Raw genomic sequence first — 14,464 nt, 5'->3', positions numbered from 1 at the left:
TCTCTGCCTTTCACACCCTCCCCGTCCGTCCGTCTGTCCGTCCGTCCGTCTCTCTCTTCCTCCGTCTCTCTCTTCCTCCGTGCTTTACATGCACTGTTCTTCACTGTTTGTACTGATCTGCTGACCTGAAGTGATCAGTAGTAATGTGGATGACAGGACCGATACAGGTATAGGCATCCGTTGTGCGTTTCGCTCAGCAAAAAAAACTTCTCATAAATTTGGAAAATTGAATCACTTTAGTGTAATTCAGCCTGTAAGACGAGGGGATGACCGCTTTTAAGTTATATCAGGTTTTTCCAAAATCCCAGACTATACCTATTCTCATCACAATATCGATGCTATATTGATATATTGCCCAGCTCTACTGTAGCTTCCCCCCCCCCCGCTTTGTTCCTTGACTTGACTTGTGTTTCTCCACATCATTTTCCCAATCTCTTAACTGTTTGGTAGGATTCACTCTTTCACTTTTTTTTTTTTAACAAAATTATGTTTTTCTCCTCCTGAAGTTGGCTCCTAGTCAGGTCTTCAATGCAATTTCCAGCATTTGACACTTGCAGCATCTGCAGGGACCACGAATTTGCCGCATGCATATTCACACGCTGCACACAGCGTCAACACATGTGCATTTGCGCACACACACACAAGCACACACTTAACCTCATTCCACAACCTTGTGTCACGTTACGGTTTAATCCACAACTTCCTCAATGATAAACACATTTTCATTACATCGGGTTCCTGGAATCGCCAATCCCCCCCCCCCATTTCCCTCCAAAAGTATCCCGCCACACTATGTTTGGCTTAGCGCGGCGGGGACGGGACGCATTTATTTAATGACCATTATTTTTGGCGTTGGTGCATCACATCAATTAGGCTAAGCTTTTCCCTCTCGAACCCAATCATGGTTATTGCTGCGCGTGCGTCGCAGGTGTTGGGAAGTGTGTGGACGAGCGAGTGGCAGAGAGCGCGAGTCAGGCCTGCCGCTGGAGCGGATAGACGAGAGCGCTCTCTCGCTTAGCCCTCCACAAAACTGGCTTTATCTCTATTTATAGAGCCGGGCGGGGCGTGTTATGTCGGTGGGCCATTAAAACTTAATCAAAGAGATGGCGTTCACTCACCCGACGGAGGGCCCGCCGCGCTGTTCCCCGCTTCACAAGCAAGGAAGACTTTTTACGGACAGAGGAGTGCATGGAGGAAACGAGAAGAGAGGGATTTTGAGGGCGTGGGTGGAGAAACACACACACAGAGAGGGAGGGGGGGGGGAAGATGGAAAAGGGGCAGTGAGGGAGGACGGCACCGAGGAAGGGAAGCTGAGAATAGAGTTGAGATGAAACTTCTTTTTTTCTTAGGTTTTGGCACCGAAACATGTTTTTCTTCTTGTTCTCTAGCAATTAGCTGTTCACATAAGAGAGACAGAAAAAAGCCAAAACAGCTTACTGCGGACGCACAAACACAATATGAGAGACATGGGATGCACGGCTAGTCAAAGTGCAAGCAGGAAGTCCTGGTCAAACACACGAACCTGAGAACAAGTCTGTCTGTGCGTACGTCACTCGCTACGATGCCGTAATGTGTAACCCCTCGTTTTTCTCCCCAATTGTACCCGGCCAATCACCCCACTCTTCTGAGCCGTCCCGGTCGCTGCTCCACCCCCTCTGCCGATCCGAGGAGGGCTGCAGACCACCACATGCCTCCTCCCATACATGTGGAGTCGCCAGCCGCTTCTTTTCACCCGACTGTGAGGAGTTTCGCCAGGGGGACGTAGCACGTGGGAGGATCACACTCCCCCCCCCCCCCCCCCGGACAGACGTCCCGACCGAGCAGAGGAGGCGCTAGTGCAGCGACCAGGACACATACCCACATCCGGCTTCCCACCCGCAGACACGGCCAGTTGTGTCTGTAGGGACGCCCGACCGAGCCGGAGGTAACGCGGGGATTCGAACCGTCGATCCTCGTGTTGGTAGGCAACGGAATAGACCGCTATGCTAACCGGACTCCTGCCATTTTATTACACATGCTTATAAAATGTTACACAGTGTTGTAAGCCTTCCTATACATACCCATCATATGTCTGTCTGTCTGTCTGTCTGTCTGTCTGTCTGTCTGTCTGTCTGTCATAGTGCTGCTGTAGCTTTAAAGGTTGTTTGTTGCTCTCGTCAGTTCCTTATAATGTGGTTAGTAATGCAGAGTATGGCTAGAAACACAGACGGCTTATGACACCGGCGCTGTCAGAAACACAATTAGCCCGGCCGCTTTAAACGCAGAGGCATCTCTTGTTTATCGCCAACTCCATTTTTTTTGTCTTTTTGCATTCTCGCACAGCACTTTTTTTATGGCATCAAACTGTCGAACGTCGCACACCGATCCGTAGAGCCGGGATACAGTATGGATGGATGGGGGCTGTCGTCAGCACAGCCACCGGTCCACAGCAGACGGGAAGCACCGGCAGTCACGGTGACCCGGTAAGGGGCCGTTTCGGCTCGTCTCAGAAACGGGACACGCAGAGGGCCCGAGATCTGAGATTTGTTGAGAAGACGCGAGGACCGTTCAGGATCAACTCGGAAGTAGTTGCTGTGGATTTTCTCGCCGACTTGCAGTTTGATGATGATGCCCTCGTACGTGACACCACACTTGGTACTTCCCTGTGAGCTTGATGGTGCTGCACATGCTCGGTGTCGATATGAACACACACACACACACACATATATATATATATATATATATATATGTGTGTGTGTGTGTGTATAAAGAGAGTTGTGGAGAGGCAGAGAGTGCCCCTATGCCATCCGTGGGGATTTCGAGGGTCAGTAACCCCGGGCTGGTCAACATCTGAGTCAGATAAACGCACCGCCCGAGCGTTGCTCATGGACACGGAGGGGGGGCGCACAAGTCAGACGGGCACGAGATTATCTGCGGTCCGCACAGCAGCGTAGTGTGTAACCAGTCGGAGCCACTGGTTCGTAATCTCTGCCTTTTTTCACCGCATGCGTGGTTACTTCTGTTCACCCCCTCTCTGCGTTTTCAGCGCGGGGTTCATTCTCATGTAGACTTCCTGTATACCTTCCTGTACTGCTTTCTTTCGGTTTTTGTACATGTTTATCACAAGAGCTTGTGTGTTGTGCTGTGTAGACCCAGCATCAGGAAGCAGTATGACAGCTCCGTCGCTTGCGAAACCATCTGTGTGTGTGTGTGTGTGTGTGTGTTTGTGTGTGTAGAAGTGTGAATGTCTGTAAAGGCTGCATGACGCCTCAGTCCCTCTCTGTCTGGTGGAGTGCAGAACAGGAAGTAGCGAGGTAGGGCTCAGTCGGTGCCGTTCTCTCTTCCTGTCCTCCACTTTGTTCACTTGCTCCGGATTTAGACTGGCTTTTGAGTCCTGGTGGGAAGGACATCCTGGATTTTAGGAGAAAGGACTACTCCTCTGTGTTGTCTGAGTGGCAGTGCTGTTAGTGCGTCATAGGTGTGTGTGTGTTTTTGTGTATATGTGTGTGTTTTAGGAGGCAGAGGGGGGGGGAGGGAGGGTGTTGGCAGCAGAGGCCGGGGCCCAGCATGGCTAGCGAGGAACTGCTGGAGGACTGCGTAGGAGAGTTGACCACAAACTCCCCTGAACGCACTGACCAGGGTGACACGGACCCTTCGGTAGGCAACAACGGCCAGAGCGGCCCGAAACATGGCTGCCTCCACACCGTTCGTCTCTCCGTCCGTTAACGTGGCCCGTCTCTCTCTCCTCCTGTCGGCTTCCTCGTTCACTTCCTGTGAAAAATACCCCAATTTCTTACCCTGACTCGCTTCTGAGCTCTCGTCCTTTTTCCGCCGCTGTATTTTCACCCTGCTGTGGTCGCACACGCCCTGCTCCCTGGATTCCTTTTGTTGTAAAACACCAGGGATTAAACGGCATTGTGTTGTGCGGGAGTGTGTCACAGCAGAAACGCTCCCTTCCTGTTGCTCATGCTGCTGCTTCATGAATGGGGCGGCTTGCTGCTCCGCCGCCGCCGCCGCCGCCACTGCTGCGAGAGCCTCTCTGTGCCAGCCTTGCTTCAAGCCAGGATGGCCTGTGTGTGTCTGTGTGTGTCTGTGTGTGTCTGTTAACCATGCACTTGTGTACCCATCCGTCTCCGGTCATCGGTGCCTTCTCAGTCTGAAGATGAACCAGAAGTCTTTGCGGCCCAGTTCTCTCTCTCTCTCTCTCTCTCTCCACAAAAATGATCCCAACCCTTATCTTTTGCCTCACGAAGGGCACACTATTTTCCTAAGCACACTTCTTTTTTGGTCACACTTTCCTTTAGCCTCGCGCTGTCGTTGTGTCGCCCTGTTCAGTGTGCTCGACAGTATGCGTGGCTTATGGCGATTACATTACTTTAATATTGTGCGGAGACCGCTCCCGGGACCCGCGTATAAAATTGCATGTAAGTAGCAGCTGAAATCCCGCGCCTACTTTAGCCCGTGCTGTGCGATTTGGCTGGGCTGCTCGGGCCCCCGGGGCCTGCTCTCCCCCTGTACTGTGCTGCAGACGGATTATGGTTTTAGTGGGTGTAGAGCCGGCACGGCTCAGCCTCCGTCCCGCGCGCTGCTGGACGGACACGGAGACGCAAGAGGCTGTAATCAGATCTGCTCCGCTGGACGGCTGGTTAGCTTGCTGAGTAGCGGGCCGGCGGGCCGGCGCAGTGAGCGGGGCCCCCTCGGCAGCCTGTGATTACGGTCTTTTATTGGGGAGGGGGCCGCTCTCTGGATACGCAGCCGCTTATGTGAGTATGTTGCCGTGACGCTGGACGAGTGCACCGGTTCGAGTCCCCGTGTTACCTCCGGCTCGGTCGGGCGTCCCTGCAGACACAACTGGCCGTGTCTGCGGGTGGGAAGCCGGCTGTGGGTATGTGTCCTGGTCACTGCACTAGCGCCTCCTCTGGTCAGTCAGGGCACCTGTTCGGGGGGGGGGCTGGGGGGAATAGCGTGATCTTCCCATGCGCTACGTCCCCCTGGTGAAACTCCTCACTGTCAGGTGAAACTCCTCACTGTCAGATGAAATTCCTCACTGTCAGGTGAAACTCCTCACTGTCAGGTGAAATTCCTCACTGTCAGGTGAAACTCCTCACTGTCAGGTGAAACTCCTCACTGTCAGGTGAAACTCCTCACTGTCCGGTGAAACTCCTCACTGTCAGGTGAAACTCCTCACTGTCAGGTGAAACTCCTCACTGTCAGGTGAAAAGAAGCGGCTGGCGACTCCACATGTATGGGAGGAGGCATGCAGTAGTCTGCAGCCCTCCCCGGATCGGCGGAGGGGGTGGAGCAACAACTGGGATGGCTCAGAAGTGTGGGGTAATTGGCCAAGTGCAGCTGGGGAGATAAAGGGGGGGGGGTATCTATGTGTTCCATCGAGGCCTATGTATATCTACACCGTGTGTGTGTGTGTGTGTGTGTGTGTGTGTGTGTGTGTGTGCGTACATTCTGTACCTGTGCCTGTGAACTACCCAGAGGCAGGTGAGGCCTCGATTGATTTCAACCTCTATTTATGGCGTTCAGATCTGCCGTAATCCGGTTTGCAGCGATCCGTAAGCGAGGTGATGCGAGCACTCAGCCTTTTTTTTTTCTTTTTTTTTTTTTTTACTCGCTTTAATGCCCCCCGTCCGCTTCGGCGCTTTCCTGCAAGTCGCAGCTCGGCAGGTTTCAACCGTTCAAGCCACACTTGCACTGACTGCCGTCGCTCCCCGGCCGCTGCGCTCCCCCCCCAGACGTCGGAGGAGGACTGGTAGCGGCTTCGTCTCGCTTAACCTCAGCCCAGCACGTCTCAGCCGGAGACCTCAGACCCAGAATCGGTCGCCTTTTTTTTTCCTCTCTCTCCCTCTGTTGCTCGTATACCACGATCATCACCTCTCTCTGTCTCTCTCTCCCTCTCTGCAGAAGGGCAACCCCCCCTGCCCTCCCTTCTGACTTTCTCTACAAATTTTTTTTAAATTCTTTTCAATTCCCCCTCTTAACTTTTTCTCTCTTCTGGCGTTTGTTCGTTAGTATGTCAGTGTTTTTCGTCGTACGCTGTTTTTTGGTTCGTTGCAACACCTACCTCGAGCTGTCATCTGAAACAGGATATACTACCCGAAGCCTCGAGAAAATAAGTTCACTGAACCGTCCCTGGTGCCTGACAAACATATTTCATCATCTCCTCCCTCTCCTACCCCTTTGTTCATGCCACACTTCTCCTCTCTTCCTTTCCCTTCCTCTTCCTTCTGTGCAAACTCCCTGACCCCCCCCCACCCCCCCCCCGTTTTTTTCTCCACCTCTTCCCTTTCCGCTGCCCTTTGTCCTACTCATTGCTCTGACCTTTGCTCTCCTCACTTCCCCCCCCCCTCCTTACAGAGTGACCCAGGTGGGCTGTCAGTGCTCCAGCAGCTGGGTCTAGACCAAAGCTCGGACTTCTCCGATTCCAGCGTGCAGCAGCACCTGGACGAGCACCGCGAGAGGATCCGCAGGGAGATCCGCAAGGAGCTGAAGATCAAGGAGGGCGCGGAGAACCTGCGCAGGGCCACCACGGACAAGAGGAACGCCCAGCAGGTGGACTCCCAGCTCCGTACCTCCAATCGCAGGCTAGACTACCTCCACGCTCAGCTGCAGGAACTGGATGCTCACATCGTGGTCAAGAGCCATGATGACGTCAAAGGTAGTGGTAACCAATGAGAGATGGTGTGGTGGTCATTTTGCTTTTAGCCCGTGGAATGTGGTGGCTAGTATTTCTGATCTGCTACAGCTAGGACTGTCACGAGTAATCGTGTAACTCAATTGACTAACGCACAAAAAAAATCCTCAATGACAGTTTACTGCCTTGAAGCTTCAATTACATCTTATTCTGCATGTCTAAGCAAGCCCGATGTGCTCAGATGATCATTACTGTTGCACGTGGATGATGCAGATCATCTGAGTTGAGAAAATGGAGGAAAGAAAAGACGAACAAAAAAAGAAACGAGACGAGACATGAGCCAAAGGAGAAAAAAAAAGCCAACGTTTGGGACCATTTTCAATTAAAATGCGTAGAAAATGCAGTGTTCATCAAGCATCGCAAAGCTGAAACTGCTTACCACAACAGCACAATGTCCACGCTGCAGCACAATGTCCACGCTGCAGCACAATGTCCACGCTGCAGTGCCTCAGAAGACAGCATCCTGCCTATAAATGTGTGATTTTATTTGACTAGCACCACTCTGTGTACACTCAAGGTCAGCTCGCTTTAAAAGATGTAATGAAACAGGGATGACAGAAGAACATGGACCAGAAATTTAAAAAAAGCATATCACAAATGGGGAGATGTTACATTGCTGCGGGCGATGGGGGGGGGGGGGGCGGTCCAGAGTGTAAATTGTAGGCCAGAGTGAACCCAAAAGAACTCATCCCATTAATTTTCAAAATAATCCAGAAATTCCTCAATTACCAAACTGGTCATCAGTGACAACCCGAGTATAACCTAGTCAGATTGTGGCCAATTTCAGATTTTCTAGGACTGAGAAACGGGTAGTTTGGGCGTTAAGGTTTCGCTTTTGCAAAATAAAAGAGTACAATTATGATATTCTGTCGCGAGATTATAAAAGGCCGTCACAGTTATTTTGATGGTCAGTCATTTGTCTTTTTGAACACTCAACCTCCCCCCTACTTCTCAATCTCCAGATTCTCCACAATCACCGGGGATGGTCAGCCGGACGTCGACCAATCAGGCCCGCATCGCTGCTTTGGAGCGGCAGCTGAATATAGAGCTGAAGGTCAAACACGGGGCAGAGAACATGATCCCCATCTACGCCAATGGAGCCACCAAAGTATGAAACTGGGCCCAGGGTCACTTTTGTAAATGTGCCACCTGTTACTACCAGTATTGCAAACAGATTTAAGATTTACTGTTGTTAGGGCGTCCGGGTAGCGTAGCGGTCTATTCCGGTGCCTACCAATACGGGGCTTGCTGGTTCGAATCCCCATGTTACCTCCAGCTTGGTCAAGTGTCCTTACAGATACAATTGGCCGTTCTGAGGATGGGGAGCCGGATGTGGGTATGTGTCCTGGTCGCTGCACTAGTGCCTCCTCTGGTCGGTCAGGGTGCCTGTTCAGGGGGGAGGGGGAACTGGGGGGAATAGCGTGATCCTCCTACGCGCCACTTCCCCCTGACGAAACTCCTCACTGTCAGGTGAAAAGAAGCGGCTGGCGACTCCACATGTATCGGAGAAGGCATGTGGTAGTCTGCAGCCCTCCCCGGATCAGCAGAGGGGGTGGAGCAGCGACCGGGATGGCTCGGAAGAGTGGGATAATTGCGGTTGTCCCGCTGGGTGGGAAATGAAGAGAGAGCAAAGGCAAGATAGGACAATACACAAGCATTGAAATTTAGCCAATATTAGCTAAACACTATGATGGAAAGTATTGGGAATTTATAGCTGTCCTTGTAAAAATACCGTACTAAAGATGCTCTAAAGTACTCCATGATCTTCTTACCCTTGACATGATGATGCTCTTCCTCCAATACCTGCCTCCCTACAGACATATTTTGAAAGAACGATAGCCTAGTACCTTCAGCATATCGAACTCTGCCCTCACTCCCTGTCTCTTCTCGCCACTCTCCCCTTGCCAGGACCCATCCTCTCTCACTCAGTCAGCTGATTTGTGAGGAAGTAGTTCAGAAATGGATAAAGGTTACCAGGACGTGGTGTGAATACTTTTGTTCTGTGCTGTCTTCCTTCATCCACACTGCCCCCCACCCCCAAAGGACAAGAAGCTTGTTCAGACTGCTCAGCAAATGCTGCAGGACAGCAAGACGAAGATCGACATCATCCGCATGCAGATCCGGAAGGCCAAGCAGGCCACGGAGCAGTCTGAGGATAACCAAGGTGCCCGTGGTGTTATTTATTTTATCTTTTATTTCTTTTCATCAAAAGTCATCTCTTTAATCCACTTTCATCACATCTATCAATGTCTAAATTTGATAAGTGTTGCATATTTTTGTTCAAACTTAGGACTGCACGTTATGCGCTTTTCTCTCAAACATGCACACAAACTTTACCTCACCGTCCACACAGAGAAAGATGGCGTCCACTACAGCCCTCTCAGTCGCTCTCGGGATCAGGCCTTATTGATGCTACTGCATCCTCTTGATGTCCGAATGCTAAAAGTCATGCTTCACTTACTAGAGGATAGAGAGAGAGAGGGGTGATGGATGGAACAAGCCAGAGATGATGACGGGATGAAGCACAGGAAAGAGAGGGGGATATGAAAAAGACAAAAGCTAGGAAGAGACACATTAATAGACGAGGAGAAAGAAGATATTCCCGTAAGAGACAATGCCGGGACAGTTGGGAATATATCTTCATCCTTCCGTACCTTTCTCCACGCCTTTTGGGTTTAGAAGACATTTCTACCCAAGGCTGTTCCCAAGCTCTGTGAATCTGAACCCCTCTATATAGGACACTCACACTCCTGTGAACACGCACACTTGTTCGAGAAAAAAACATCCCCACATCACTCGGCTTCACCAGACCTGCAAGCAAACAAACACAACGAATCAACCGCAAGAGGGGTCGCTGTAAATCCAGCGTCTTGCGACAACTTCCCAGAGTTCATGTCTGCATGTTCCTGGCTGGTTATTTTTGGAATGGACAAGAACTGAATTAAATATGTAAAATGAGTTTTATAAGGGTTGGGGATGAGCCGTTGCCTCAAGTGAAGGAGTTCAAGTATCTCGGGGTCTTGTTCACGAGTGAGGGTAGGACGGAGCGGGAGATTGACAGGCGGATCGGTGCAGCATCAGCAGTAATGCGGGCGTTGTACCGGACCGTTGTGGTGAAGAGGGAGCTGAGCCGGGAGGCAAAGCTCTCAATTTACCAGTCAGTCTTCGTTCCAACCCTCACCTGTGGTCATGAGCTTTGGGTAGTGACCGAAAGGGTGAGATCGTGGATACAAGTGGCTGAAATGTGTTTCCTCCGTAGGGTGTCTGGGCTCAGCCTTAGAGATAGGGTGAGGAGCTCGGACATCCGGAGGGAGCTCGGAGTAGAGCCGCTGCTCCTTCACATCGAAAGGAGCCAGTTGAGGTGGTTCGGGCATCTGATTAGGATGCCTCCAGGGCGCCTTCCTGTGGAGGTTTACCAGGCACGGCCAACTGGGAGGAGACCCCGGGGTAGACCCAGAACTCACTGGAGGGACTACATGTCCAATCTGGCATGGGAACGCCTCGGGATCCCCCAGGAGGAGCTGGGGGGCGTTGCTGGGGAGAGGGACGCCTGGAGTGCCCTACTTAGCTTGCTGCCACCGCGCCCCGACCCCGGAAAAGCGGCTGATGATGAGATGAATGAATGAGTTTTATAAGTGGCTTCTCACATGCAGATTCATGCAGTGCCATTAATTCCTATTGTTTACTGTTCAAATTCTTGTGGTAACTAAACCGCTAGTTAGCAGTCTTTTCTTTTCTTTCTGTGGTTTTCATTCTTATTATTATTTTAGTATACCGCTCCGGGGAAAAAAAAACACTTTCTGTGTGAACCTTTGTTCCTTCCTGTCTGTCACCTACATTTTTAACTTTGCACGAAAGTCATAATGTTCTCAAGGATGCTCCTCATGAAGTGATTATGGTTTTTACATCCGTGATCATTGATATAATATCACAGATGTAATAAGCCTTGTGGGTATTATTGCTTTGGGATTTGACCAAACTTGTCATCCTGGTCTCAGGTAAGCCGGACCTGTGTGGGGTGGAGCTGCGTGTGGAGGAGCTATGGCATCACTACCGTGTGGAGCATGCCATGGCCGAGGGAGCCAAGAATATGCTGCGACTGCTGGGAGCTGGCAAGGTCCAGGACAAGAAAGCCATTGCTGAGGTGAGAGCACGGGGAAGGAATAAAGAGGATGATTCAGTATGTCCAGTCATGTATTTATGTTGTTGTTTCTGTGTCTATAATATCCATCCAAAATACATGGTGGAAATCTGTTTCCATCTGTCCGTCTGTCTATCTGGGTAGCCATCTAGCTGACTGGCAAGCTGTTTAGCTATCTGTCTGTCTTTCTCAGTCTGTTTCGCTGAGCTGATAGTGCTATTTAGGCCCTGTGATGGCCTGGCGGCCTGTCCAGGGCGTCTCCCCGCCGGCCTCCCAGTGACTGCCTGGATAGGCTCCAGCATCCCCGTGACCCTGAGAGCAGGATAAGCGGTTCAGATAATGGATGGATGGATGGATGATACTGCTATTTAATATTGTCAATGGGTTTATCAATATTTAAAACTCAATACCATCAGGTGTGGACGTCTTCTCCCACTACTTATCTGTCTGTCAATCCATTTATATGTCCTTTGGTCTCTCTCTCTCGTTATCTCTCTCTCTGTCTGTCTGTCTGAGCGTATTGGCGGTTTTGTAACCGGCGTTACTTGCTTTGTTTGCTCAAAGGCGCAGTGCGGCCTGAGCGAATCGTCCCAGCGTCTGGACCTGCTGAGGGGCTCTCTGGAGCAGCGGCTGCTGGAGCTTCCGCAGGACCACCCGAAGGCCTGTCTCATCAAAGAGGAGCTCGTCCTGGCCTCCTCCTCAGCCTTCAGCTCCCGCTACGGCACCCCCTATGTTCATAACCAGTACAGCACCCTCAGCAAACCCTCACCACTCACCGGTGAACACAGATACAGATTTGATTTTTGGCTGCGCTCTAACTGTTGGGAAGTGAATAGGGCATCTGAGGGGTAAATGAGTGTGATGCTGCCTTGTCTGTCTGTCTGAATATTTGCCTTTTTTTGTGTTTCTCCCCCTATTTCGACCTCACCGCATCGCCAGGTACCCTACAGGTATGTTTGCTGGGCTGTGTGAGGCTTTTGGAGGTGGTCCCGGGGCGAAGTCGAGGTACCCCATTGGTTCTCCCCTCCTACACACAAGGTGACGGACGGTCCTCCTTCAAACTGAGCGGCCTCTACAGCCGCAGCACCAGCAGTATGAGCCTCAAGATCCCCGGCAAGTCTGATGAGCTGTCTTGTAAGTGTGTCCATGGTTGTGCATTTGCAGATAACACGCTCGTGTGCACAATATCCTCTGTAAATAAAGCTGACTTGGTAGACTAGTTAATTATCCACGTCATGTACAGGTTCTTAAACCTTTTCAGCCTTGGAGGAAAATTGCTTCTATATGACCAACATTGGCATGTAAGACCATCATCAGAAGATTAAATAGTGCAGTGTAGTGATTCCACATGCTTGTCTCCCATGTCAGTTTCTCCACAACATATGACAAAACTATTTATGGCACACAGACGGGGTACATAGCCACGATCAAACATACATCCTGCACGCCTGTTTTTTTCCAAAACGCCACTACCTCTCTCGCTCTTGCACGAGCTACCGGAGGGCGAATGTGGGTCTTTACGACAAAAGGCAACACTAATGCGAGATGAAGTCATTCTCTCGTGAACACCACCGCCTTTGTCCGCGGGGTCATGCAAAGTCAACAAAAATTCAAAACCCATAGTAGCGTCAAGGATTTTTTTTCCGGCGTGTGGAATCAATAACCGAGCAGGCTGTTCGCACGGATTAACCTGGTCATCCTGTTACACATCTTGAACACCCGCTATGCACCTTCTTTTGTGCACTTCGCAGCCGAGGTGAGCGCCGTGCTGAAGCTGGATAACACGGTGGTGGGCCAGACCGGCTGGAGGACAGCCGGAGAGCATGCCTGGGACCAGACGTTCACCGTGGAACTGGAGAGAGTAAGAATCAGCCCAGTGCACCAGAACACAATGCAACTAATATAACACAGTGAGATGCAACACGCCACACTTAACGTGACGGGGGTACTGGAATTTGATTTTGCCTTGTTTGTATTGCTTGTGTGCTCTGACCTACATATTACTATCTATGCCTGCTTTTCTTTCTCCGGACGAGAACAGAATTTTCTCTGCTGACCAGATCTGGAGTGACATTAAGCGGAAATGGATTTTGAAATATTAAAATGGTGCTGCCGGATGAGAAGCTTGAATTTCATGTTTCCAATTCATGTATTTCGGGTTGTGTTTGGTCCCCAGTCTAGAGAGATGGAGATAGCAGTTTATTGGAGAGACTATCGCTCGCTGTGTGCTCTGAAGTACCTGAAACTGGAGGAATTTCTGGACAACCAGAGACACCAGGTCCAGTTCGAGCTGGAGCCACAGGGGCTGCTGCTGGCCGAAGTAATGGGCGCACACACACACACAAACTCATGTGTACCATTCACATACATTCTTTTTTTTTTTTTACCCCCCCCCCTTCTCTCCCCAATTGTACCCGGCCAATTACCCCGCTCTTCCGAGCCGTCACGGTTGTTGCTCCACCCTCCCCCCGGGGAGGGCTGCAGACTACCACATGCCTCCTCCGATACATGTGGAGTCGCCAGCCGCTTCTTTTCACCTGACAGTGAGGTGTTTCACCAGGGGGATGTAGCGCGTGGGAGGATCATGCTATTCCCCCTCCCCCCTGAATAGGTGCCCCGACCAACCAGAGGCAGCGCTAGTACAGTGACCAAGACACATACCCACATCCGGCTTCTCAACCGCAGACACGGCCAATTGTGTCTATAGGGGCGCCCGACCAAGCTGGAGGGAACACGGGGATTCGAACCAGCGATCCCCGTGTGGTAGGCAACGGAATAGCCCGCCATACCACCCGGATGCCCCCCAATGTGTGTTATGTCACCCATAACACACATGTATGCGGTTACACATGAACACTCCACACGATCCACACCATATGCACATAAATTTGGACACACACAGAAGTGCTGCAGATGTGTGACACTTGTTTGAACCGTGACACACTGTTTTTCAGGTGACATTCTTCAATCCGATCATAGAGAGAGGGCCCAGACTCCAGCGGCAGAAGAAAGTCTTCTCTAAACAGCACGGTAAAAGAATATTTGTGTTTTAAAAAGACAGACAAGACACAGGGATAGAAGATGAGAGAGAATTTTTTTCTTCTTACTTTTTTTAAAGGTCATGTGTAAGTCTAGAAGTTCTTGGTTAAGGTCCAACTCTCTGTGGGATTTTGTTCCCAGTTCCTCAGGTCTTGGTGCTGTTAACATGCAACGATCCACAGCGGCGCCTTGACCTGGTCCAACATGGCCGCTGAACTAAAACATATATAAATATATGTGTGGCGCTCCTTTCATGATAAAAACCTCTGCTTTGGGGGAACTGAGTGCTTAATATCTATTGATTTGTGAACTTCTATTGTCAGCTGTGAATTCCTTTTTTCAAACGGCCAAGCTTCATGAAAGCCAGCACGTAATAAGCTCTTTAGCGCCATCTACCTGTAGGACTGGAGCAACACTAAGTCGGTCGAACACATTTAATGTAGCATGATCGGTGTAAAGTGATTCCTACTACAAGCAGAATGGTGACAGTAAATGTACCGAAGGTAAAAAGTTGATGGCTTCCCTTATTTTGGGGGACGGGGATTATCGCCGTGTTACTGGAAATGGGAACCCGACGGAGCACATGTCATGGTCAGGCCGTC

The 14,464-nt window shown here is 50.7% G+C and overlaps 1 protein-coding gene across 2 annotated transcripts in view; it reads left to right on the top strand.

Moving 5' to 3' along the window:
• The window catches only part of pkn1b (protein kinase N1b), a 45,154-nt gene that overhangs the window by 13,884 nt on the left and 16,806 nt on the right, over positions 1–14,464 (top strand). The window contains exons 1-10 of one of the 2 annotated variants that reach the window (XM_056288667.1): positions 3,425–3,636; positions 6,346–6,646; positions 7,645–7,790; positions 8,726–8,846; positions 10,681–10,826; positions 11,388–11,601; positions 11,763–11,957; positions 12,575–12,684; positions 13,000–13,143; positions 13,778–13,853. In XM_056288667.1, coding sequence (XP_056144642.1) covers positions 3,547–3,636; positions 6,346–6,646; positions 7,645–7,790; positions 8,726–8,846; positions 10,681–10,826; positions 11,388–11,601; positions 11,763–11,957; positions 12,575–12,684; positions 13,000–13,143; positions 13,778–13,853 — 1,543 coding nt within the window. In that variant the 5' untranslated portion in view covers positions 3,425–3,546. Of the gene's footprint in view, positions 1–3,424; positions 3,637–6,345; positions 6,647–7,644; positions 7,791–8,725; positions 8,847–10,680; positions 10,827–11,387; positions 11,602–11,762; positions 11,958–12,574; positions 12,685–12,999; positions 13,144–13,777; positions 13,854–14,464 lie in introns of those variants that run through there. The other variant, XM_056288668.1, reaches the window with a different exon arrangement.

Source organism: Lampris incognitus, chromosome 10 (assembly GCF_029633865.1).
Source record: "Lampris incognitus isolate fLamInc1 chromosome 10, fLamInc1.hap2, whole genome shotgun sequence".
NCBI classification, from domain to species: domain Eukaryota; kingdom Metazoa; phylum Chordata; class Actinopteri; order Lampriformes; family Lampridae; genus Lampris; species Lampris incognitus.
Note: the sequence above shows the minus strand (reverse complement) of the source record. Positions and strands in the feature narration are given on the sequence as shown.